A 24,894-nucleotide genomic window follows, 5' to 3' on the forward strand; every position below is an offset into this window, starting at 1 on the left:
GGGGTGTTAGAGATAGTTACTCCCTAAATATCTCATAAGATATTTAGTCAATATTAGGGGGTAAATTACATACGTGGTGTACAACTTTTACATGTTTTCACACTTTGGTGTACAACCAAATTTTTTTCACACTAAAATGTACAACCTTCTGGTGACCTCCCACTAAAGTGTATACCAGGTAAAAATGACCGGTCAAACCAGTCAATATGCCAAATCATCAATTTTTAACCCATATTTTAATAAAAATGGGATCCACTCATCTTCTTCAACCTTATATCTTCATATTTATTTTTTCTCTCCTCCATTTTTATCAAATATTATTTCTCTCTCTAACTCTCATCTATTTTCACTTTCTCCCTCTAACTCTCCTCTCTCTCTCTCTCTCTCTCTCCCTTTACTGCCAATTTTTTCAACAAAAATTCCATAAGAAAACTTCCATTAATCAACTCATTTGGGTGTTTGCTTCGTTGCTTAAAACCTGAAGGGAAAAAGGGAATTTTTACGTTGAAGCTTTAATTTGGCTTCATGGAGATACCGATTTTTGAGTTTATTTTGGGTTTCCTCTAGAATTTTCTTGAAAACTGGTCTTGTCAATGCAAATTTTCTGCAAAATTTGGTTTTTATTTTGCTGGAAATACTTAAATTGGATACAAATATGAAAATTTGATCTTTTCACCTTTATGGCTGCTTAGATATAAAGTCATTCATGTTGATTTCATTTCCAGAATTCCTTTAATCCTTTGTACTAGAACATGTTTTTCACCTCCAAAATTTATTCTTTTTCATTATTGTCTGTTTATTTTAAATTTCACCTCCCAGCATTTGGCGGCCTTTCCAGCTTGGAAACGTTTTTCTGTTTGCTGTTTACAGAAAAAAAAAACTTCCATTAATGGGCAAAATATTAATGGAAGTTTTCTTATGGAATTTTTGTTGAAAAATTTGGCTATAAAGGGAGAGAGAAAGAGAGAATCAGAGAAAAAGGGGAGTTAGAGGGAGAAAGTGAAAATGAGAGAGATGAGAGTTAGAGAGATAAATGATATTTGATAAAAATGGAGGAGAGAGAAAATAAAAATGAAGATATAAGGTTGAAGAATATGAGAGAGTCCCATTTTTATTAAAATATGAGTTAAAAATTAATGATTTGGCATTTTGACTGGTTTGACCAGTCATTTTTACCTGGTATACACTTTAGTGGGAGGTTACCAGAAGGTTGTATACTTTAGTGTGAAAAAATTTTGGTCGTACACCAAAATGTGAAAACAGGTAAAGGTTGTACACCACGTATGTCATTTACCCCAATATTAGATGCTAATTATCTTGCTTATAGTTATGATCTAATTTACTTTTGTATTTCAATTATCATCTAGGAGTATCCTCATAATTGTATAAATATCTAATCTTACTCAAACCCTAATTAATGGAAATACATTTTTATTATTATTCAAACTCTTTTAATCTCTTCTAACTTATATCTAATTACTTATCCATAATATCAACACCTTTAACCTTGCGAATGTAGGAAGATCTAATAAATCAAAGCACATTCTTCAAGTTATTTTATGTTTCCTCATGATGTGGATGTGTATATTGATGATACTAAAAGAAACATGAAGAAAAAGAGAGTGGATCTCAGAAACGGAGAGTAGCGAGATAATATGTGAATTAGAGAGTTTTGGACGAAGAGAGAGATTAAATGATAGGAATGAGAATTGACAAGTGTATGGATGAGATTGAAAGAAAAAGATGTCTATGACAAGTGGATATAAAGTATTAAAATTTATTAAAATGAACCTCAAGGTACCCGTTTGTCAACTTTTAAAACACGAGATTGTGTTTGAAAATAGGTCAAACTACAATGTTTATTTTGTACTTTTCTTAATAATAAATCTATCTTTGGACAAATTTATTATTCACATGGAAAACTTTATGGTTATTACATATTTATTGTCATGTGTATGTATGTAATTCGCCCAAATATTAACCTTCATTTGCATCGGGTAATATCCGCATGATGAATTAACAGATACACAAAATTGAATAAATGTTATATTATCAAACTAATCTCCACAGGAGAGCTCACTTTGGTGGGGATGTTTTCAACTAATTTATATAAAACATCTATAACCATAATTTGAATATACATTAGACAAATATACATAATTGACCATAAAAAAAACTTTAATATTTATATATTGTCAAATATAACTTTAAAATAACCGAAAATATTTTATTAACTACATATAAATATTTAATCATAACAAACTTATTAACAAAATTATGACCATCGAAACTAAATAAGTATATAAAACAACTATGCCTCCAAACATTTTCTCTTTAATTCACACAATCGCCAATATTATATATTTATCTTAAATAAAATTACCAAAGTTTTGATTGGAATTAATATATTCTTGAAAATTGAAATTCTTCAAAATGAAATATAGATAATATTTCCAAAATAGTTTGAAACCGAAGTTAAGTTTGAAGTTTGTTAAGCTCTTATAAATAAGAACATGCTTTAAAGAAAATGCGATAAGTGCATTCCAATGAACAAGTTAATGCTTCGGGATTTGATTTATCTCTCAAACTTTAATTATATATTTATTTGTTTCAATTAGTTTTTTTGTTCTAAATATCTTTTTGTTGTTATTAATTAATCATTAGGATTTTTTTTGGAAGAGAATCATTAGGATTTTTTTAGAAATCTTTTATTTAATATTTTCTAGCATTGAGTTTGATTTTGTTTTTTCATTAAGTAAAGTTTCTAATAATAACTATCTTCTAAATTGTGGTGTAAATAAAATCATTTAAATCTTATCATCGCTTACACTTTTCATTACTTACATTTCAAAACAAGGTAATCTCCATGCATTTACCATACTTTAATTTAAAAAACCACTAAACAAACAAAAGACAAAAGTAGGGTTAAATTAAATTCATGACCACTGAATTTTATCAATTTTCATGGTATAGCCTTTGGACTTCAAAAAATAATATAAAAGTTATTAAACTTTATACTTTATTACATACATCCTCAAAATGATATTTAACGACCTTAAAATAAAAATATTTAAGAATTAAAATTATTCGAAATGATATTTACCACGAAATCACATTTTTTATTTTCCAAACTCACTATTTTTGGATCTTTCTCTCTCTAAAAATCCACTTTCTCTCTCATACAAGTAATACCTAAATGATCTAAAATGAAAATTTTCAAAAATTTAAGTTGCTTAGAATATAATTAATTCTTGGAATTTCTTTTAAGACCGTCAATGATCATTTTAAGGCGTTAGTTAAAGTTTAGTGGCCATATATATAACAAAATGTGAAATTCAATGAATTTTATATTACATTTTAGAAGTTCAATGATTATATCACGTTTCATTGGTAAAATTGTATGACCATAAATGTAATCTAAAAATAAATAATCTCGGAATAACATTTACTCATTTTTTTAATACTCATCATTTGTTTTAGGCTTAAAGTACTATTTAATCTCTAATCTATCCAAAATTTTGTCATTAAGCCCCTGACTTATTATCCGGTCACATTTGGCCCCTGATCTATCCTAAATTGGTGAACTTTCACCCAATTTAGATTCAAACTTAACCAAATCATTATCTCATTGATAATGGATTTTAGTTTATGATTTTTTTTCTTTTTTTAATCTAATTAATTATTTCCACATAATGTGAAAAAAACTTTAAGAAATATCATGTTTCAAGTTTAAGTGTCAAAATATCGTTACTTATCAATGAGATAACGATTCCGTTAAGTATTCATACAAATTGGGTGAAATTTCACCAAATTGGATAGGTCAAGGGTCAAATGTGACCAAATAATAGGTCAGAGGTCAAATGACACAATTTTGGATAGATCAGGAACCAAATAATGCTTTTAAGCATTTGCTTTATTTTGAATGAAAAATTAATTACTAACATATATAATAAGTAAAAATTAATCGAGCATATTCGCAAACTTTGGTATTGATTCATTAACCGATTCTCAACCCGGCCCGAATTCTATTGAGCCGAATTTTAGTGGAACCGAACTCGAATAGTTCGCGAATTCACTCGCTCATTAAATTATTTGCCGACGGACGTAATGTACGGTTGGATTCTAGAATTTCTCATCTCATCAGCTGTGGTCCTGTGCCCTCCCAAGAGATAAACTAAAACCAGCAGAAGCAAGCAATCATCTATCTCTCCTGTCTGCAATCAGAGCTCCCAAAACTTACATTGTCGCTTGGAATTGCAGATGGACGCTATTTCAAGCATTACTTGCTTCTCCACCTGCACCAAATCTCCATTCCCAATTTCATCTCCGAAACCACTTTTTAAGAGAAACCTACCGGCTTTTTCGTTGCTTAGAGCTAGCTCTCAGCCAGGTCTGCAATTTTCCTCCCTTTTTTCACAAGTTTTTTGATACTTCACACTAGGTAATATGCATAATGTAAATTGGTATTTTGTAGTGTGTATGTAGATCTTCTTTGAAGGTATATAGGTTACCTTCCTCATGTTTCTAGTTCTATAGAGGAGTGGGAAATGCGAAAAATTGTCTAGAAATCTATGTCATTGCTTAGATTCGCTTTGAAATTGGGGCTGTTTTTAATTTTGATGATACTGATCATTACATACTGTCTTTGATTATGTTTTTCTCTTTTACAGTGAGGGAACTTGTAGAAGAGGATGTTTTGAAAATGTTCCTCAAGGAAAGGGAACTAAATGGAGATTTTGTATCCAAAGCTTCAGATATGTTTTGGCTGAGAGAGGTCATGAAATTTGTTGATTTTGATGATGATAAACCTGATGATATCCCTCAAGAAGTGGAACAGGTAAAATGAACTATACCTAGGGCTGTAATCAAGCCAAGCCGATCCCTGCTTTGGCTTGTTCATGCTCTGCTCTTTAGAAAATTAACGAGCTGGAGCGAGTAGCTCGTTGATTTGTTCACGAGCTTTGCTTGCGACGCTAGCAGCTTGTTAATTGTGTTCATGAACTTTGTTTGCGAATAACTCATTAATTATGTCCATTTGAAATTTATTTAACACAAAACTACATAGTTTTAAAACCTGCAAAACAAGTTACATTAGCTAGTTTTACATTTCCCCCTTTATAACAATACTATTATTAAAAAAATAATCGAACCAAGTTTGCTCACGAGCCTGTTCATGAACATTATAATCTATCTTGTCCGTGAACCTATAGCCGAGCCTGCTCCCGAGTTTAGCCGTGCTCAAGCTCGGGTCATTTATAAATCCAGCCGAACAGAATCGAGCTTTTATCGAACCGAACACTGAGCGGCTCATCTTATTTACAGCCCTAACTATATGAACAATCCGAAAAAGTAATGCAATACCTTACATTCTTTACTTCACAAAGAATGCACTTTGCACTGATTAAGTGCTGCTCTTTGCTAGAATGACATGGGATTGTGAATGATAATTAGTGTAGGCTTTAGAACAGAGCAATCAAATACTTGGACTAAGATTTCTCTGTGACATAGGCATATAAGGGTGTCAAAATGGGTTATCGGGTCATAATCGTGTTATATGATCTTTATATTTCACATCATTATATATGATATAAATGACAGAAAAATGATAATCATGTCAAGCGGTTTGTCTAATTAAATCGTGGCGTCCTGTCACAAATTGGCAAGCCTAATTTGTTTAGTACTAACTGAATGTGCAAAAACAACTTCTTTCAAAAGATTATTTCACTGTGGACAATCCTGTTCCATCCAAGTAAAACTCTTTTATTTTACTTTTTGTTTTACAGTCAAGCCGATTCAAATCAATTTCTAGTTAGTTCTAATGGCTTTAATATGGATGCAGGTTATTGAAAGTGATGATGACGGGGGTTTTCTGAAACTAACCACAACACAAGAATGGATATCAGGTGACTACTCTGCACCGATGAATAGGAAAGCCCTTGCTAAGGTGTGCTTTTATCATGACAGTTTTCTTACTGAATGAAAATTCTTCTTAAACATTACTTATTACTCCATGTCATGATACAGGCAATACAAGATGATAGGGACAGAAGGATGAAACTGAACTTTCTCAGATATGAAGCTGTATGATATTTCCCTGATTTTTGTGGTGTTTAGTAATTGATGAGCCTTTTCTACTCAGTCATTTCCATGGCCATTGGATATTTAGATCTTTAAATTTGACATTTGCAGTTGATTGAGAGTTAACAGTAGATATTTACCTTTGTCTCATTTCATATATTGTTTGAATAGATCGAAATGATACCGAACTGGATCTTCAACTGAAACTGTTTTTTTGTTAAGCATTTGGTAGCATATCTTTAATTGCAGCTGTTGCTTCTTCTTTCACCACCATATGTATAGCACTTCTATCAATGTTATGGTAATGTGCTTCTGGCTGTTATTGCTATTGGCTTATATTGTAGGGGTGTCAAAACGGGTTATCGGTGTCGTAATTGTCTTATGTGATCTATATACTCCACATGATTATATATGATATAAATGCAATAAAAATGATAATCGTGCCGGGTGAGTTGTCTCTGTAAGTAGTGTTGTCATGTCAGAAATTGACAACCCTACTTATCTGTTGTTGATTTCCAACATATGCCAAATGTGGTTGATTTTCCAATATTTGCCAAATTTATTCGGAGAGAACTGTTTGCCAAGGCATATTAAGTAGCTTTTTCAAGTCAGTTCTGCATAAAAAAGAAGATCAAATTCAATTGGCCCAAAAGAAAACTGTTCTTTATAACTTTAAGCTGCCGTTAATATCTATACAGAAGCATTTGTACTTGGAGATTTTAAATTTTCTTCTGAATTCGGGCATGTTTATTGATTTACAGTTCAGTAATTCCATCAATCGAAATTATAAGATAGTCGTTAAATGCTTAACTTCCAAATACTTCTCGCTTACCAGTTACCTATTATGTGAAATTGTGCCCAAGATGACTAATTGGTCCCATTAGTTTCCTCTGCCATTGGACAATGCTACTACATTTTTCTCTTTATTCTCCAAAGATTATGCGTTATTACATGAAAATTTAATTCTTCATCACAAGTTAAACCAGAAATTTCTTTGTTATTATGGTTCTAAAACATGATGATTCGGTAGTTTTCTTCTTGCAGCTCAAAAGGGAACTGATGCTATTATCAGTTGGTATTGGAACTGCTTGCAGCGGCTACTGTTTAGTTGTATTATCGTTCCAGGTAAAACTTTCATAGTGAAAAACAAGCTTTGGTATCAACACTGGAATAAGATATATAACCTGGTGCAGTACATTTCAAAAGCTATTTCGGTTGTTTTGGAGGTTGTCTAATTAATAATTCAAGCTGATGATTATAATATAGGAAAATATGCAATAATGCATAATAGATTGATGGTTGATCTTTCAGTTACATTTGTTTTTAGGCAAAGTAAGCATCATTTTCATTTGAATGATGAGTGAGATTGAGACATTTGAAAGGTTTCATAGATAGTTTGCTTACGGATTGTCCTACTTGTGAATTTTACAGGCTGCTATAAGTTATGCAATCGGAGCACTTTTCAGGTTGGTTGATTGACTTCAAGACTTTGATATGTTTCAGTTTCATGTCTAGCCTCTTGTTGCCATAGTTTTCCCCCAAATGTTCTTAAGCTTGTAATTGACCTCCCAAGTTCTAGGAGCACTCATCAATTATGCCCTTGTTTGAACACTTAACAAAGGTTATACGCGTACAAATGACAAAGATGGCAATTTCTTTTCACTTGTGCTTGAACAGAAATATTACCATGAAAAACCCTTTATTTTGAAGAAAATAACACTTGTCGAGGTGACTAACATGCGGTTTTTCTTTTTCATAGCATCAGTGACATGAAGCAAATTACATTCTTGCTTTGTGATGATTGATAAGTGAATTATATACTTAGTTAAAAGTTAGACATGAGTCCACTGGTATGTGATCAACTTAGTACTGAATTTCCGGGGAAAATACTTTCATAGCCCCTGAACTATAGCGATGTTAACATCATGCCCCTAAACTTCATTTTCTGACATAAAAGTTATTGAAAATTCATTTTGTTAAACATTAAAGTCCAAATCAAAGAAAATTCATTTAAAAAATTAACTTAATGTTGACCAGGACAAGTTTGACTACATCATTGACTCTTTTATCCATTTCATCATTTTGTTGATCTTTTAATGGATTTTCTTGATTTGGACTTTTATGTTATAGTGATGTAAAGTTCATGGACTTTTATGTTACAAAATAAAGTTTAGGGATCATAACGTTAGAAGTGTTATAGTTCAGGGGCCGTGGATCTATTTTACCCTTGAATTTCCTCGGAAAAGGAGAAATATTTTCTACTATCCCCATTCACGTAATTTCCCTGTATGTGATCAATATCGTTTTCAGTGCAGTTGCTTGTACCTTCAACTCTTATACAAATATGCTGACAACCTATCCAAAGAAATGGTTCCTCCAATCTTCATGCAAAAGAAGCCCAAGAAGTATGGCATTGAACGCCTATCTTATTTTATCTATACGCTCTTCTTCTCGGTAGGAACTCATTGATGTTTTTTGTTTCAGGATCGGAATAAGAAGTGAGGATATTACGGATTCATTATTGAAATCAATTAAGGGCAGCAGCATTGCTCTTTCCTCTCCGAGACTTGTGATACCAGCTGCAATTTACGGAATCTGGGCCTTGTCACATCATTATTTCGCCAACGATTTCTTTGATTTCCAGGTAACCTCATAAATCAACACCTTTTGCTCTCCGTTCTCGAAATGAAATGCTAAAGCAAATTGCACATATGCATAGTCATCAGTTTGCTTAGCTGCTCCTGGTCTTTCCTAAAATGCTGCTGGTTTCTTTCTTACTATTTGACCTTATTTATTCGGTGATCGCCATTTGGTTTCGATACGCAGATCGTCCCAGCCATGTTCGGGATGTTTGTGTATAAAGCTGCTGCACTTGTTCAAGTATATAGAGATAATGAAGACTTGGCATTTATATTCCCAGAAAACATATTATAAGAATACCACGGATGCTTCTCTGACTAGATCACGGGTTTCACCTTCGAATATGGTGGATGCTTCTCTCACGCTTCCCGTTTACTGCTGCATTGAACAAGGTTTTTAGCAATAAATTTACCGCGGTAAAAGTTAGATGGTCTGTGGAGAAGATGCAATGAAAGTGTTGCAAATTATCTGGCTTCTTCTGCTGCAGCATGTTCTTAAGAGTGATGGAAGTTCTTGTTAATATTATGGTTAGGAATTATTAATGTGAAATTGTTTCACAGTTTTGTTATATTAGGTACTTTTTTTTTTAACTAAAATACAATACTAAGGGCCCGTTTGTTTTACCTACTGTTTGCTGTTGCTGCTTGGTGTGGGAAAAAGCTGCTTTTCCAAAAAGCAGAGCAAAACTCATTTTCAAGTGTAAAAGGTAAACATGAATGTCACTAAACAAACACCTAAAACTCTCAATTTCGAACTGTAAAAGGCAAACAGGAGCACGAAAAGGAGCACTCAAACACCCTTAAGTAGTTTTTTTCCATATAATTATGAAAATTCTAAAAGATTTTATTTTCATCTACACCGTGACAAAAATATTTGTTTGTTTTATATTTTCAAGGTGTAAAAGTACCCATAATGTTAAAGGGTCAGTAGCAGTTTGCAATTCTACTCACGTTAATATTGGCAAATTGAGTTATTTAAGATATCGTTATAAAACATAGTTATTTGTTCCATATCAGTTGGTTCCAAAGAAAGGTTTTATATTATCTTGTGATTTAATAATAAAATTGAAGATTAATTTGTAGAAATATTTGAATTTTTTTTGTCTATATATTTTTTAATTTCTTTTTCATGTCGAGAAGGTAGTTTGATAAATTATTTATCAAATTAATCAAACTTGTCACATTATGGATAAAATGGTTCCTAGATGTGAACGCTAGTGGTATTTTGACATCTTATCCATATTTTGAATGATAACCAGTTAATTGAATTTTTTTTTTGGTAGGATAAAGTTTAGGTAAGGGTAGGTCTATCCATTCCCAAGGTCGGGGCAAACCACAGACTTTGATCAGGATTTACAGTGGAATTTACAGATCACCTACCAATGAGGGCTAAATTTTTACGGAGTGGGGAATCGAATTTTAAGTACACGTACTTTTTTTTAAGGAAGTACACATAATTAATATACATAATATAGAGAGAACTTTAATAAGATCTATTATAAAAAGAGAACTTTTTGCATGTAAAGTGTCCGTTTATTTTATGTTTGCTGTCGGAAAAAACTGTTTTTCCAAAAATGAGATGTAGGTTACTTTTCAAGGATAAAAGACGGCAAATTATTAGAAACACCCGGTTTTCGATGTCAAATAAAGGGCATTCCATACATATTTTGACACGTGTAATATGGACTCATAATTATTATAAGAGGGTCCACTATTTTAATTAGGGTAAATTACAAAAATGAGTCAAATGGAAGACCCATTTACATATTTAACCCATTTATTCAACCTACTACATATCTAGACTGATTTTGTGTGACTTTCCCATGATACCCCAAACCTTCCCACTTCCCCCTTACGCGAACGTTCTCTCCCCTCTTCTCCTTGGGTACGTGAAATGGCTGTTGGCTCCTCCATTAATGATTCCAAGACTTTTGATCTTCCTTTAAATTGCACGAAATCTGCACCATTTCTCCAAATCACAATGTATTTCTCTTTTTCCTCTCTTCATCTCTTGATTCTGCAACTTCCTAATCCTAGAAAACGAAGCCATGGTTCTTCATCTTCCTGTTCCTACTCGTTACTTGGTTTCTTTCTTCTTGTTACCATCAAAGAAATGGTTATTCTACGTTATTTCCATCGTTTTTCCCAGTTTATCATATTGTTATTGTCGCTTTTAAGGGTGAAAGGCGTGAAAAATGTAAGTATCTGCTGTTTTTTCTGCGTTTTTCCATGAAATCGCTTCGCGTAGTCGATGATTTCGCGAAGATCTGCGAAGAGAAAGAGCCTGAAACGTGACAATCTACTTCGCGAATTGAATAGTTCGCGAAGTCTGCGAGTAGAGAAGTTCATGATTTCATTCGCAGACTTCGCGAAAGCATCGATATGCGATGTAGATCGTCACGTTTCAGACCTCACATACCTCGCGAAAACATCGATTAGTGAAGTAAAATCATCTCTTTCCCTGCACATTTACATTCACATGATTCGCTAATCCTCATTTCGTGAAGCCAAAATCGTCTTTTTCCTGCCTAACACGATTAATTTTTCCTGAATGTGGTTGATTACATAACATCCCTTTCTAGAAGGCGGCGTCCTCGGATGCAGGGGAGATGACTTTCTTTCCTGTATAGGGAGAAATTTCCCTAAAGATTGACACATTCACTTTGAAATGACTGGTTTGGAGAGATTGTGCCAATCTTGGTGTGCACCATGGGACACGTCCATCCCAAAAGGTCTGGACTTCCTGTAGAGAGAGAAATTTTCGTCCAGATTAGTCAGGTTTACTTTGAAGTGATTTATTAGGAGTTTATTGTGGCAATCTTGTTATAAATTTTGATAATGTTATGATTTTAATGTTGTTATGTGGCAATCTTGTTGTAAATTTTGATAATGTTATGATTTTAATGTTAGAATCCATTGTTGTTTGGTATTTTTTTTGTTATATACCACTTCGCGAATTAGCTTCAAAACACATTCAGGCTTCACATATGCTAATTAAATTCATCAAGTAAACCCAAACATTAGCTTCGTAGGCTTCGCATAAGATCGAATCTGCGAAGTCAGATGGGAGAGAGACAGGCGCGCGTAAATATTAAGGGTATTATGGGAAAGTCACACAAAAACAGTCTAGATATGTAGTAGGTTGAGTAAATGAGTTAAATATGTAAATGAACCTCTCATTTGACCTAGTTTTATAATTTTTCCTTTTAATTATTACATGAGGTCACCATACATGTGTCCAAATGTAAATTGAGGGTCCTCCGAGTGACATGAGAGACCGAGTGTTTAATATAAGAACTCGTAAAACAGTGGATCACCAACCAAACACCTAAAACTCAAATGAGCTACCAATTTTATATGAATACGAGCTTAGAGACTTTTTAAACTAATTATTCAAATAAAAAGATTTAAATTGAATTGTTATATTTTTTAAAATCAAATTAAATTACACCACTGGTTTTCTTCATGGGTAAATTACAAAAATGGATCAAATGGGAGGCCCATTTACATATTTAATCCATTTACTCAACCTACTACATATCTAGACTGATTTTGTGTGACTTTTCCATAATACCCTCAATATTTATGCGCGTCTCCTTCCCTCCCGCCTGACTTCGCAGATTCGATATTATGCGAAGCCTGCGAAGCTAGTGTTTGGGTTTACTTGATGAATTTAATTAGCATATGCGAAACTAATGTTTGGTTTACTTGATGAATTTAATTAGCATATGCGAAGTCTGGATGTGTTTTGAAGCTAATTCGCGAAGTGGTATATAACAAAAAATGCCAAACAACAACGGATTCTAATATTAAAATTATAACATTAGATTGCCACAATAAACTCCTAACAAATCACTTCATAATACATAGACTCCTATTCACTAAGATTGCCACAATAAACTCCTAACAAATCACTTCATAATACATAGGCTACTATTCACTAAAATTACCAAAATAAACTCCTAACAAATCACTTCATTATACATAGGCTCTTATTCACCAACGATGGATGGATGTCTCACGACACATAATCTCTTATTAACCACTGAGGGATGGACGTGTCTCACGGTGTAGACTCCTATTCACAACCGATGGTTGGAAGTCCGGACCTTTTTGAATGGATGTCTCTCATGACACCCTAACACGCCGACTTCCAGGAATGAATATTATGTATTTAACCACCTTGAGAAAAATTTAATCGTGTTAGTCAGAAAAAGGGAAGATTTGGCTTTGCGAAACGATGATTCGCTAAGTATGCGAACATAAATGTGCAAGGAAGAGGGTATTTTACTTAGCGAAACAATGATTTCGCGACGTCCGCGAGGAGGAATGTGACGCTCTGGCTTCGCGAAACAATGATTTCACGGAGTCTACGAGGAGAAATGTGACGCTCTGACTTCGCCAAACGATGATTTCGCGAAGTCTGCAGAGAAATTTATCGAATTAGCTCGCAAACTTCGCGTAATCATCGTTTCACGAAGTTAAATCGATAAATTTCTCTCCGAAGACTTTGCGAAAACCGCATATGCTAAGTAGATTGGTCCGAGAAAATGCAGAAAAAACAGTATATACTTACATTTTTCGACGAACCCAATATGATAAACTGGGTAAAACGATGAAAATAACGTAGAACCACCATTTCTTCGAACGAGCAGGAAATGGAAGATGAAGAACCATGGCTTCGTTTTCTTGGATTAGGAAGTTGCTGAATCAAGAGATGGAGAGAGGAAGAAGATAAATATACTGTGATTTGGAGAAATTGTGCAGATTTCATGCAATTTAAAGGAAGGTAGGAAGATCAAAAGTCTTGGAATCATTAATGGAGGAGCTGCCACCATTTCGCGCAACCAAGGAGAAGAGGGGAGAGATCGTTCGCGTTTGGGGAAATGGAAGGTTAGGGGTATTATGGAAAAATCATATAAAATCAGTCTAGATATGTAGTAGGTTGAGTAAATGAGTTAAATATGTAAATGAGCCTCCTATTTGACCTAGTTTTGTAATTTTCCCTTTCTTCATTAGGTTTAATTATAGAGATTTATCTTTAAAACTTATTTATTTAGGGCTCAAACATTGAAAATTTTGAAAATTCTTTTTTCTTTTAGAGGCTAAATTTTGAAAAATATACCCTCACCTAAATTTTACCAAAAAAAAAAAGTTATTATACGACAAAACGACAGGTAGAAGTACAAAACGACAGGTAGAAGGTCTGCATTCCAAGGAAATACTGAAATCAAAAGAGAGAGCGAAGTAAACAATGGAAGTAAAACAAATTCCACTGTCAAAGTCGATTAACTAACAAATTCAACTGTTAAAACCCTAGATTTGATTCAGATCCTTTTTCACTTCCACTTCCATCCATTCCCACAACCATGGCTTCCAAGAAACCACGCGACGCTGAAATACTGGAATCCATGTACTCCATGATCGCTTTCGTCTTCATGTTTGTTGCCTGTGTCGAGCTCTGCGACGCCGCCACTGTCGTCGACGTTTACCGTCTCATTCAGTACGATATCTCCGGTGTTCCATTTGGATCCCGCCTCGCCACTCTCAACCACCACGCCGGCTCTTTGCATTTCACTCCCGGTGCTGATCTTTCGCGTACTGTCCTCATGATTCCTGTTCGTGAACTCAATCTCACTTTTATTAAAGGTACTGTGTTACTTGCTACTTTGTTACTTAAAATTGCTGTGCTCTGCTCTGCTGCACTTCCTTTTCCTTTTCCTGTTCTGTTTGTATGTTGTTTATGCTGCTGAAATTATCTTTTTATGGTTGCCGAATGACAGAGTATATTACTCAAAGAAAGACTCTAGGTGGACTGTTCTTTATGCTCCCTCAAGTCTTTAATTTTGAAAAGGGAGGTTCCATGGAGAGTGAGCATCAAGTTGATGATTTGGATCTAGTGAAGACTGTATTGGCAGAGCTTGAACGATTACTTATACATGCTAACCTACCTGTGAGTCAATTTCAAACAATAATTGTTATGTTTTTCCTGTTCTCCTCCCCCGTTTTTTTTTTCTCCCTACACTTTCTTTTACCAACCCATAATGCCTTTGCTTCGTGCTGTTAGTTCAATTATCTTTACCTCATCATCTAGAGCCAGGCTGATTAATCTTTTGCCATGTGCTACTTAATATTGGTTTGGGGTAGATCATAATAGCATACTTAACTACGCATAGTTTGTTATCCTGTCTTATTTGTGGCTATCACAGAGACATGATACTCTACAAATTTGAAGCTCGAACTTTTTGATTAATGATCTTTACAGGCGCAAATGCTCTTCAATTCACCTTTTTGCTTTATAATTCAATATCTGTTTTCCTATCCATTAGCTGCTGAAATTCTTCGAAAGAACAATGCCATATCACTGAGACGATGATCATAAAACTTTTGATATTAAGCTGGTAATTCTGTTCACACCAATGCTTAAAATATTTTTAGATCTTTCCCTTGTAGATAAAGGGAGAGAGAGAGATGGTTCTGGGAATTTTCCTTGTTTTACACCAATGCATCAGTTTCCCTCATGCTCTTAATTAAGACTAGTATGCCATTGCAGTTTTACTACTTTCATGTTTTGACCATACCAAATTCTTACATCTTGACTTTGTTAATTTTCTATTCATTTCCTACTCAAGTGTGCATTGGGGTCTGGAATTTTCTGTCATTATACATATTTATCTTATTTAAAAAGACCATAACTTGTCATCTTTGATACCTTGTCTTTTCTTATATAGTTATTCCTTATACTGATCTCATTTAATTATGCATGTTTGATACTTTTCTTGTGACAGTATCCTGTGTATTTTGCTTTTGAGAATGATGACATTGATGCCGTGTTGGCTGATGTCAAGAGAAATGATGCCACAGGTCAGCCTGCTACTGCAACTACTGGCGGGTTAGTTAATACATTATCACTAAGATGTATGAGTTGTAGTTAATACTGTATAGCAGTTATTGAATATGACAGACTATTATGACAAGGCGAGTTGGAAAGTTTTGTGTATCACATGCTTGTTTATTCCTGCATGTTATACAAGCATGCTTACAAATTTTATGCACACATAGCATGCTTATGTTCGTTTAATCAGCCGAGTCTTTGATGCTCAAGTGATAGATCAGTTAATTGTGTCCTTTCTGCAATTTATCAAGAAACTATGAGAAAGAAACGATGAAAAAACATATGAAATAGCAATAAAAGAATTAAGAAACTAATTAGGAGACTTACATGTTTCCATTGTTGCTAGGTGGGGTGGAGGGCTTAAGTTTTTAGTAAAGTAAATATATAATTGATTGGCCATGCTTGGTGTGAATTTAGGATGTAGATTTTCTAGTTTCACTGCTTTTATTTGGATAAGAAGTTTCTCAGTTTACACTAGAGCTTTTCGTATACATTTTAAAAGGTTTTCTTAGAATCAATGGCTGTGAAGTGTGTACTCCTGCCCATGTCCTTTGATTTTATCTTCTTGTGGCTGTACCTTTTTGTGAATTAAACTTTCTTCTCCACAGCTGATTTCTCAGTGCAATATAAGTATGAAAACTAAATAGTCATGCTCTTCCTGCATATTCGTATGCTCAATAAATTTTTATTTGAACTAATGGTTGGTTTTTCCCAATGCTGTTAGCGTGTTTGCGTTCCATATGGTTATTAGTTATTACTGCCTGCTCCCTTATTGATAAAGCTGACATTTTTACGTAGCTGTTAACATTTTTCTGATACATTTTTTTCATGCGTATCTTGCAGATACAAACTTGTTGTCTCTGCACCAGAGCCCAAGAAAATTGCATCTCCTACTATGACAAACATTCAGGTCAGTTTCCAACTTTTTCTTTTTATATGGAATAAATATTTATAATAGAGTGGAACATATAGCCCAGGAATATGTATCATTGATACCTCTGAATTATTAGATAGAGAAACACCTATAGATTCTCCATTTATATTTTCTAGGGGGAAAGGAAATTCTAATTTTATTTACCTCCTTTACATGTTGCGTTACCATTAAACGGTTTGAGGGTGGTCTAATATGTTGGCATCAGTGCAAATGTATATATTTTATGCAGTAGTATGTATTTTTCTTAAGAACTTGTTTTGACCCTTCTTTTGTGCTCTTTTTGTGTGCTGGTATCATTTTTTTCTGCAATCTTCTATGGCCAGTCAAGGCTGTGATTTGGAGCCATATTTAGCAGTTGGGTTTCAATTCAACCCTTGCTTCCTCCTCTCCAATGAATGCTTTCTACAATCTGTGCTGCATTATACTATTCAATAACCATTTTTGGATATGATACAGTCACTATACTTTATTAAATAACGTTTGAAGATTGTATGTGCTTTGTACGAGTTTTGGCCTCAGTTAGGAAAGGGTCACTCAATATTTTAATTTCTGAACTTAGCATTCCCTAATTTGTTGCAATACCTATAACAACTTATAAGAGCTTGATGAGTTGATATCGAAAATTTGTTTTCTGAATCCCAAAATAAATAAGATGAATTCACCTTTACTAATTTTTAATCTCAATTCCGCTGGAAATTGGAGTTGAGGAGAAACTTTTCTACCATCTATTGTGATATGATTTCATAATCTATCACTTGATTCCACACCATTCTTGGTCTATTTTACTAGTTAAATCTCCCCTTTGTACATATTCCTTGTTGACGAATTAAAATTAGTGAAATATTGGCATATTGTATGCTATTAATTCAAAAAAAGAGGAATCATATATACTCTTATTTTTGGTTGGTGCTCACTTGAAATTGCAGTATGCAGAACTGAGGATAAATTATTGTTGTAGGCTTCCTGATGTATTCTGGTTTTCACATCCAACATACTGTATTCAACCAAAATAACTCACTTATAGCTGGAGATGCTTCATCTTTATATATAGAATTAAATGGAAAAGCAATATGGAGTATGGTTTGGGGTGCTCAAACCAATGTTCTGAGAAACTTTCTGCGTTGATTACCCGGTGTGCTTTGTGGGCCGTTTAGTTTAAGCTTTGGGTTTATTTGGTTTTGGGCCTCTAGTGTATTTGGGTTCAGTTGAATATTGACATTTGATGTTAGGAACTAATTTTGAACTTCGCTAGTCAAGATAATTATATACAGTAAGATCTGTTATTCAAAAAGTATACAGTAAATTTTTTTTACTATCGGGCTTTATGTTGCTAGAATGTTTGAAGGGAGCATTTTAGTTATAAACTCTGGGATGTGTGTCTTCGGATTAAGACTTGGGCTACATTCCTGGTAATGAATATATTATTAGTTACTTCCTTGAACAAAGCAGCTAGACATTTTTTGCATTGTTATGCATGTTATCCAAAAATCTGGCTGACCTTCAAGCTAATTGATTATGTTTATTGTCTTGCTTTTGAACTGAATTATCATTTATTAATTGTCACAGGGATGGTTGCCAGGTTTGAAAGCAGATGGAGATTCAAATCAACTTCCAACAATTGCTATAGTAGCATCATATGATACTTTTGGAACAGCTCCAGTAGGTGGTTTTGCATACTTTAGTGATGTAGCCAATTTTTCCTGCTGTATGGCTATGACAATGGTTTCTTTTGCAGGCATTATCAGTTGGAAGTGATAGCAATGGAAGTGGTGTTGTGGCTCTTCTCGAGATAGCTAGGTTATTTTCGCTTCTCTATGCAAATCCAAAGACGAGAGGGAGATATAATATTCTTTTCGGGTTAACATCTGGTGGACCTTATAACTACAACGGAACACAGAAGGTGCTCAGTTGGATTGAATTGATTACATTTCATGCATTATATTTTCAATCAACTTAAATGCATGTCCATTTTTCCTTTGGTTACATTCCACAATATTTTTCACCCTTTGCAGTGGCTTCGGAGCTTTGATCAACGGTTACGTGAGAGCGTTGACTATGCTATTTGCTTAAATAGCATTGGTTCATGGGATAATGATTTATGGATTCATGTATCTAAGCCTCCTGAAAATGCCTATATCAAACAAATTTTTGAAGTAAGCAGATGGAAATCTTAACCAAATAAAGCTGTTTTCAACTATCAATGGATTTTATATTTTGACGTGGTGTTTTTTTTAGGGTTTCTCCAGTGTAGCAGAAGAGCTGGGGTTTAAAGTTGGTTTGAAGCACAAAAAAATCAATATTTCAAATGCTAGAGTAAGTTAATCTGCCCCAAACCTAACGTCCTTATTGAATTCTTCTTTCTGGTTCAAGACACTTATCTTTGCTGATATTGCATGAAGAGGTGAACCTTGGATGAGTATTAGAAAAAGAACCATATATATGTTGATTTTCTGTACACCTATTCTCTTCATGTGTGAAATTTTGGAGCATTTTATGTGTCATTGTGGCAAGTTGTGAATCCTAAATTCTCTGAGTCAATATGTAGCTAAGCCTACGTCAAACTGCCTGCTATTTTGTTCATGAAACAGAGATGTCTCATCCTGTTACCACTGACTACTGCTGTTTTCCTATACTTATTTTCCTTTCTTACAAGTTATTAATTGTTCTTTGTTTTCCATTAGAATGTTTTGGTTCATTACACATGGAAATACTGTACCCCTTGAACTAAGTGTTCCTCCAGAATAACACAGACATTATGTATATGCTGCCTCTCTTTTAGACCAGGTGATGATAGCTTTTCACCTGCTGTAGGTAGCTTGGGAGCATGAACAATTTTCAAGGCTAAGGGTCACCGCTGCCACTCTATCTGAACTCTCTGTTGCACCTGAAATGTTAGAAAGCACTGGAGGTCTTTGTGATAGCAGGTAATATGTCTTTTAAGACTAAATCAATGTTACTATTTTATATTGTTTAATTGTCTGAGACCCTGGTTTTACACGCAGAAATTTTGTAAATGAAACGGCAGTTATCAGAAGCATCAAATTAGTTGCTGAGAGTATTGCGGTAAGATTTACAAACTTCTGGATGAGATTAAGTCATTAGGGTAGGATATTTTTAGTGTTTCTACTTGGATTTTCACATACATATGTAATGTACACCTTCTAAGTCGGTAACTCATGAAAAAGCTAGCATGGATATCATGTGTCCATGTGTCTGAACTTGTGCATGAGAACATATTCATCTGTCATACAGTTTTATATATTGTTTATCTGGATTTCTGTAGCACTAAAAATTAAGGTTCTTGGCAACTTGTGAGCCACACAACTATAATTGGATGTTTGGATCAACTTTTAGTTCATGTTCCCTAATTTGTGTTTTCCTTCTGATTGTATTAGAGACATGTCTACAGCCATCAAGGGAAGAACATAGAAATCTTTGCAGATGAGAGTAGTTTGGCTGTAAATCCTTCTTATGTTCGATCATGGTTGGATCTTTTGTCACGAACACCTAGAGTGGCACCATTTCTTCAAAAGAATGACCCATTTGTGATGGCATTAAAAAAGGTGATTGCTTGGAATTTTCTTGCTCATTCTTTCTGGTTTGTTCATCTTATGCTCTTAAAGATTGTGCCTAGAATCTTCAAATGAATACTGACTAAACTACGCCATAATTGTTTCTTCATATTCCTAAGTTCTTTCACCAAGTTTGGTGAATGAATTGGTTAATGGGAAGAAAACCATCCAACATTGGATCGACACATATAAAGGGAAAAAAAAAAACTGAACTAACTTAGTCAGCATTTTTCTTTTCCTATTTGGTTCATTAAATTTTCAATGCTTGTGCAGGAACTAGAAAATCACGCCCACGAAGTAAACTTACAACATGAAGTGTTTGATGGCATTTTCACCTTCTACGACTCGACTGAAGCTAAACTAAATATATATCAGGTTCTACTGCTTTTTCTAATATTATTTCTCCATATGAAAGTGGGATTTTCTTTTGTGCTATGTATGCCTCTCTTTCTGGCCTTTACTTCTCATTTTCATACCTCTGATGAAACATTCTCTTCTGTTAAAATTTTCAAGTTATTGAACTTAAATTGTAGGTCAAGAATCAAACCTTAATAAGAGAGAAAAGAGGGAAAACAAAGAAATCTGTAGAGGTAACAAAAATAAGAGAGGAAGGTGGGAGGGAGAGGGCTTTCGATCCTTTCTAATACTATTCATCGACTGGCAAACATTAAACATTACTTTTTACTGCTGGATGAACAAGTCTGACAGTTGGGATGTGCATCATCATTTCAGTATAAAAAATCGTCGCAAACTGACCCGAGATTGACCAAATTTACAAAGAAACTGAAATGATTATTTGATCCATTTTGGCCGGGCCTTCTGTTTCATGCTTGTTTTGATCTCTAAACTAAAATTAAGATTAAAAACAACTGGTTTACTGATTCACCAACACTAGAATATGCCGTGGATCAAATAAGAAGGTTATATCAGTACAATGTAGAGGTCAGTCTTTCTTACAGACCGAAATCTGTCAAAAACAAGTTTTTAAATATCCGAAACAGTAGCCTATTTCAAGAGTGTAGAGAAAAACAAAACCCTCCATTTTTATGCAAAAAAATACATACCAATATGAAAATACATATTTTATACCTTTACAGTGTTGGTTGGTCAAAATGAGAAATTTGTTGATTCTTGTTGAGAGTTTTGAAGCTGTGATTCAATCCTTTTACTGAAGCTTGAAAAAACTGCTCCAAACTTCCTATCCTTAATGTGTATTTTTGATGGCTGGCCCTTAGATCCTCTGTAATGATACCTATCCATAGAACAACGAACTTATATTTTGTGATGTGAGAGAAGAAAGAGTGAAATGAGGAGGAAGTACAATTACGTTGGAGAGATAGAGAGACCAGGATTCTTTATATATCCAGTAACTACCTAACTAAACTAATGCACCGATCATCTGTTTATGTCTATAAGCGTAAATAATATTTGAAAATTACCAGCGATGACATTTAGTTGTTAATTAACAGAATTGACTAATCATAAAACTAACTAATCCGAATCAGGATTCTGACATTCTAGTTTTCAAAATTTTCATTTAGTTGGTGTTCTCTATCTCTCTCTTTAGAATCCTGGCACAATCTAATTATTTTCAACCGTCTGTTTGCATCGTAGAATTCTGCATATTAACTAAATAAAGGCCAATCGAAGGATTCTAACCGTGTATTTCATGACTAAATTGAATCTCCATACTTGAACACACTATGTTACTGAAGGATTCGTCGAATTTGAAGAAAAAACATCTTAGTTACTTTCCATTTTGTTTCCTGACATTTCCGCTACTTGAAATTTATCAGTCGATGTGTTATTACAGGTCGCAAGCGTAACATTTGACCTGTTGTTGCTTCTGGTGCTGGGATCATATTTGATAGTACTTTTTAGCTTTCTTGTCATCACAACCCGGGTATTCCAAACTTCCTTTTTTTTTTTCCTATTAATTCAACATTGTTTCCTCATAAATTGCACTAAGTTGGAACTCAATTTGTACAATTGTTCAACAGGGTCTTGATGATCTCATAAGCTTATTCCGACGGCCTCCCTCCCGGAAGGTGAAAACAGCTTGAATGTTGTCGTAATCGCACTTCTGCTCGAAAGAATTTTCTCACTGAAGATTATCTCATCTCATGTGGCTTTGCTATTACCCCCTCCCAGGTAATGAGCATGTTGGGGATAAAACTAGCCCCGTCATAGTTTAACTTAAGCATCAGAGAGCGTCATTTTTAATTTTGGGTCCCTAGGAAATGCATTTGTAGTTTATTGTGCCAGAATGAGGTACCAACATAGAGGTGAGAATTTTAATTTGTTAAAGATAACATTTTTCTGGTTGACATACTATTTGTTAACATTTTTGGTGAGTGTAACTTGTATTTGTTAGACAATGATAGAGGTACGATGGAAATTTACCCGAGTTGTTTTTGGGGAAGTGTAGTTTTACTTTTACGTACGAAATGATAAAAAATTATCCTTAATGTTTTTAAGCAAGATTAGTTTTATCTTTACTTAATGGAGAATTTGAGCGAGTTATAATCACGACTTTGGCCTCTGTGGCATATATCCCTTTGAAAACTGATTGTTCACAGTGAGTACCATGTGTTTTTTGGGGGGCATTGCGAGATCACAGAGCCGATGCCAGATCCCAGCTAGGCCGTATAGAGAAAAAAAAAAGCGAGTGAAAAAAATATTTCCGGGATGGAAGAAAATCTGATGTCTCTATTTCAGTGTTTCTATCCATGTCCCTCAGCAGATTTTCTCCCCTTCGGGTTGGAACTGACCATGAGGAGGCCCATGTGTTGCTCAAGTTATCAGGATATAACGGAACCGATTTTGGTAAAATTGATTTTTATTTTTTTTTTGACACATTACCATTTGTTGATGTATTACTTTTAAAAGTGAATTTTTAGTTGATTGACATGATGTGGGTGTATATATAAAAGCCCTATTTGGTGGAAAAAGTTTTGGTGTAAAATTAGAAATTTGGACCACTTTTAAAATTTAACTAGCTAAAACTTTTAACAGTAGTATTTGGTAACAAAATGGCTTAAAAAAGCGGATTAGACTCAAACTGTTAATTGAAAAAATGTTGAAATACATTTTTATCCATAATTACTATTTACTTAACTTTCACATGTTGTGCATTTATCTACTTAAGTTTCACGTGTCACATTTATTTAATTTGAACCAATAATAAAGGGATGTTTTATTGTTTTAAATTTTCCCATTTTATTTGAATAATTGAATTTGTAATTTATGTATTTATTCTTTATGAAAATAAATTTAACTGCTAGGATTTTATTTTATAAGAATGACAATATCTTTATTTTTAGTGGATTCGAATTTATTTTATAAAATGAAATTGTTTGCCATTTTTTTTATTGTTGTTTAATTCTATAATTTTGATTGTTTTTTTTTTTTGTCTATTTTTATCCCTAATTACTAATTATTAGTCCGTAATGATATTAATAAAAAGACACATGTTTTATATTTTTTTCTTTAATTTTAATGCAATTAATAAAAACTTAAGAATACTTTTCATTGTTTTAAATATATTTTTATTTATTAATAAAGATCTAAGTTACAACATGTGTATATAATGTTTTGTAAAAGGTGATCAAGAATTAACATATTAGACACTAATTTATAGCAAGAAAGTTGTTTACAATCTTATCGATAAAATTATATTTGTAAATCAGCATGTCACCATTTAAATATGAATTATTAAAAAAAAATTTGCCATAAAAGATTGATGCCTTATTTACCATTTTACAAAACCAATTAGTTATCGACTATTAGTAATTAGCTAATTTTACAAAAAATATTTACACCAATAATTAATCAAGTCAGTTAAACGAAAATGTGACTAGTTAACCATTAATATAAGTGAGCTGCTAAATGCCGCCATCAAATTCCTTTTCACCGTCACTTTTGGACTTTTTTGCCCTTCTCATAGTTTTGATCAAAAACTGAAAATTCTCTCTCCAAAATCATAAATTCGAACAACAATAATTGAAATTATGAAAATAATTGATGTGTGACAATCCGAACCCCGAAAATGGATGATTACGAGTCGGAAACATTAAGATTTACATCTTTTTTTATCAAAGAACTCATGAAAATAATACATATTTTTCATGATGATTTTGCATTTTTCGTCACAAAAAACAGGAGAATTTTTAATTTTTCGTCACAAAAAATTGAATGATTTAGTATTTTTCGTCACTAAATTTTTTTATGATTTTGCATATTTCAAAATTTAGCCAAAGGAATCTCGATCTCAGATAGAAAAGAGTGGACACAGTCTTTCATAGCGTTCCAATTTATCTAAAATATGAAGACTTAGATGCGGCATACTATTCCTACCATGGTGGGAACGGATACGACAACCGTTCCCGCCATGGTGGGAATGGTATGCCGCATCCGTTCCCACCATGGCTGGAACGGATGCGGCATACCATTCCCACCATGGCGGGAACGGATGCGGCATACCATTACCACCATGGTAGGAACGGGTGCGGCATCTGTTCCCGCCATGGTGGGAATGGTATGCCGCATCCGTTTAGGCTAAATTTTGAATTTTCTCTAAAAAAAAAAAATCTCAATTTTGACAAATTTTTTATATCAATGGCAAAATGGTCCAATGGGTGCGGTGATAAGAAATTTGGGTATGGTATATAGCAATACCCTTAATATAATCAGCTAAAATGTTATACTCTAAATTCTATTGGTCAAACATGGTCAGAGTTTAAGAGCTCAATAAATCAACTTTGAAGTTCACGAGTT

At 33.7% G+C, this 24,894-nt stretch overlaps 2 protein-coding genes across 3 annotated transcripts; both read left to right on the forward strand.

Annotated features, from left to right (window-relative positions):
- The first annotated feature begins 4,116 nt into the window (after positions 1-4,116).
- Positions 4,117-9,341, forward strand: LOC136224315 (uncharacterized). 2 transcript variants are annotated; one of them, XM_066012610.1, is made up of 9 exons: positions 4,122-4,390; positions 4,671-4,837; positions 5,840-5,944; positions 6,025-6,081; positions 7,123-7,203; positions 7,510-7,544; positions 8,394-8,483; positions 8,563-8,722; positions 8,905-9,341. In XM_066012610.1, the coding sequence occupies exons 1-9, from the start codon at positions 4,261-4,263 to the stop codon at positions 9,010-9,012; spliced, it is 933 nt and encodes a 310-aa protein (XP_065868682.1). In that variant the 5' UTR covers positions 4,122-4,260; the 3' UTR covers positions 9,013-9,341. The 2 variants fall into 2 exon arrangements, with proteins under 2 accessions (XP_065868683.1, XP_065868682.1); XM_066012611.1 differs by lacking the exon at positions 8,905-9,341 and having other exon boundaries at positions 4,117-4,390; positions 8,389-8,483; positions 8,563-8,704.
- Positions 9,342-13,977: 4,636 nt separating this feature from the next.
- On the forward strand, positions 13,978-22,599 carry LOC136223270 (uncharacterized). Its single transcript, XM_066011182.1, has 14 exons — positions 13,978-14,366; positions 14,501-14,670; positions 15,506-15,609; positions 16,456-16,522; positions 18,113-18,205; positions 18,282-18,446; positions 18,559-18,699; positions 18,782-18,859; positions 19,358-19,470; positions 19,549-19,609; positions 19,942-20,109; positions 20,392-20,493; positions 21,932-22,021; positions 22,119-22,599. The coding sequence occupies exons 1-14, from the start codon at positions 14,087-14,089 to the stop codon at positions 22,179-22,181; spliced, it is 1,695 nt and encodes a 564-aa protein (XP_065867254.1). The 5' UTR covers positions 13,978-14,086; the 3' UTR covers positions 22,182-22,599.
- Positions 22,600-24,894: the final 2,295 nt, after the last annotated feature.

Source organism: Euphorbia lathyris, chromosome 3, assembly GCF_963576675.1.
Source record: "Euphorbia lathyris chromosome 3, ddEupLath1.1, whole genome shotgun sequence".
Lineage (NCBI taxonomy): Eukaryota > Viridiplantae > Streptophyta > Magnoliopsida > Malpighiales > Euphorbiaceae > Euphorbia > Euphorbia lathyris.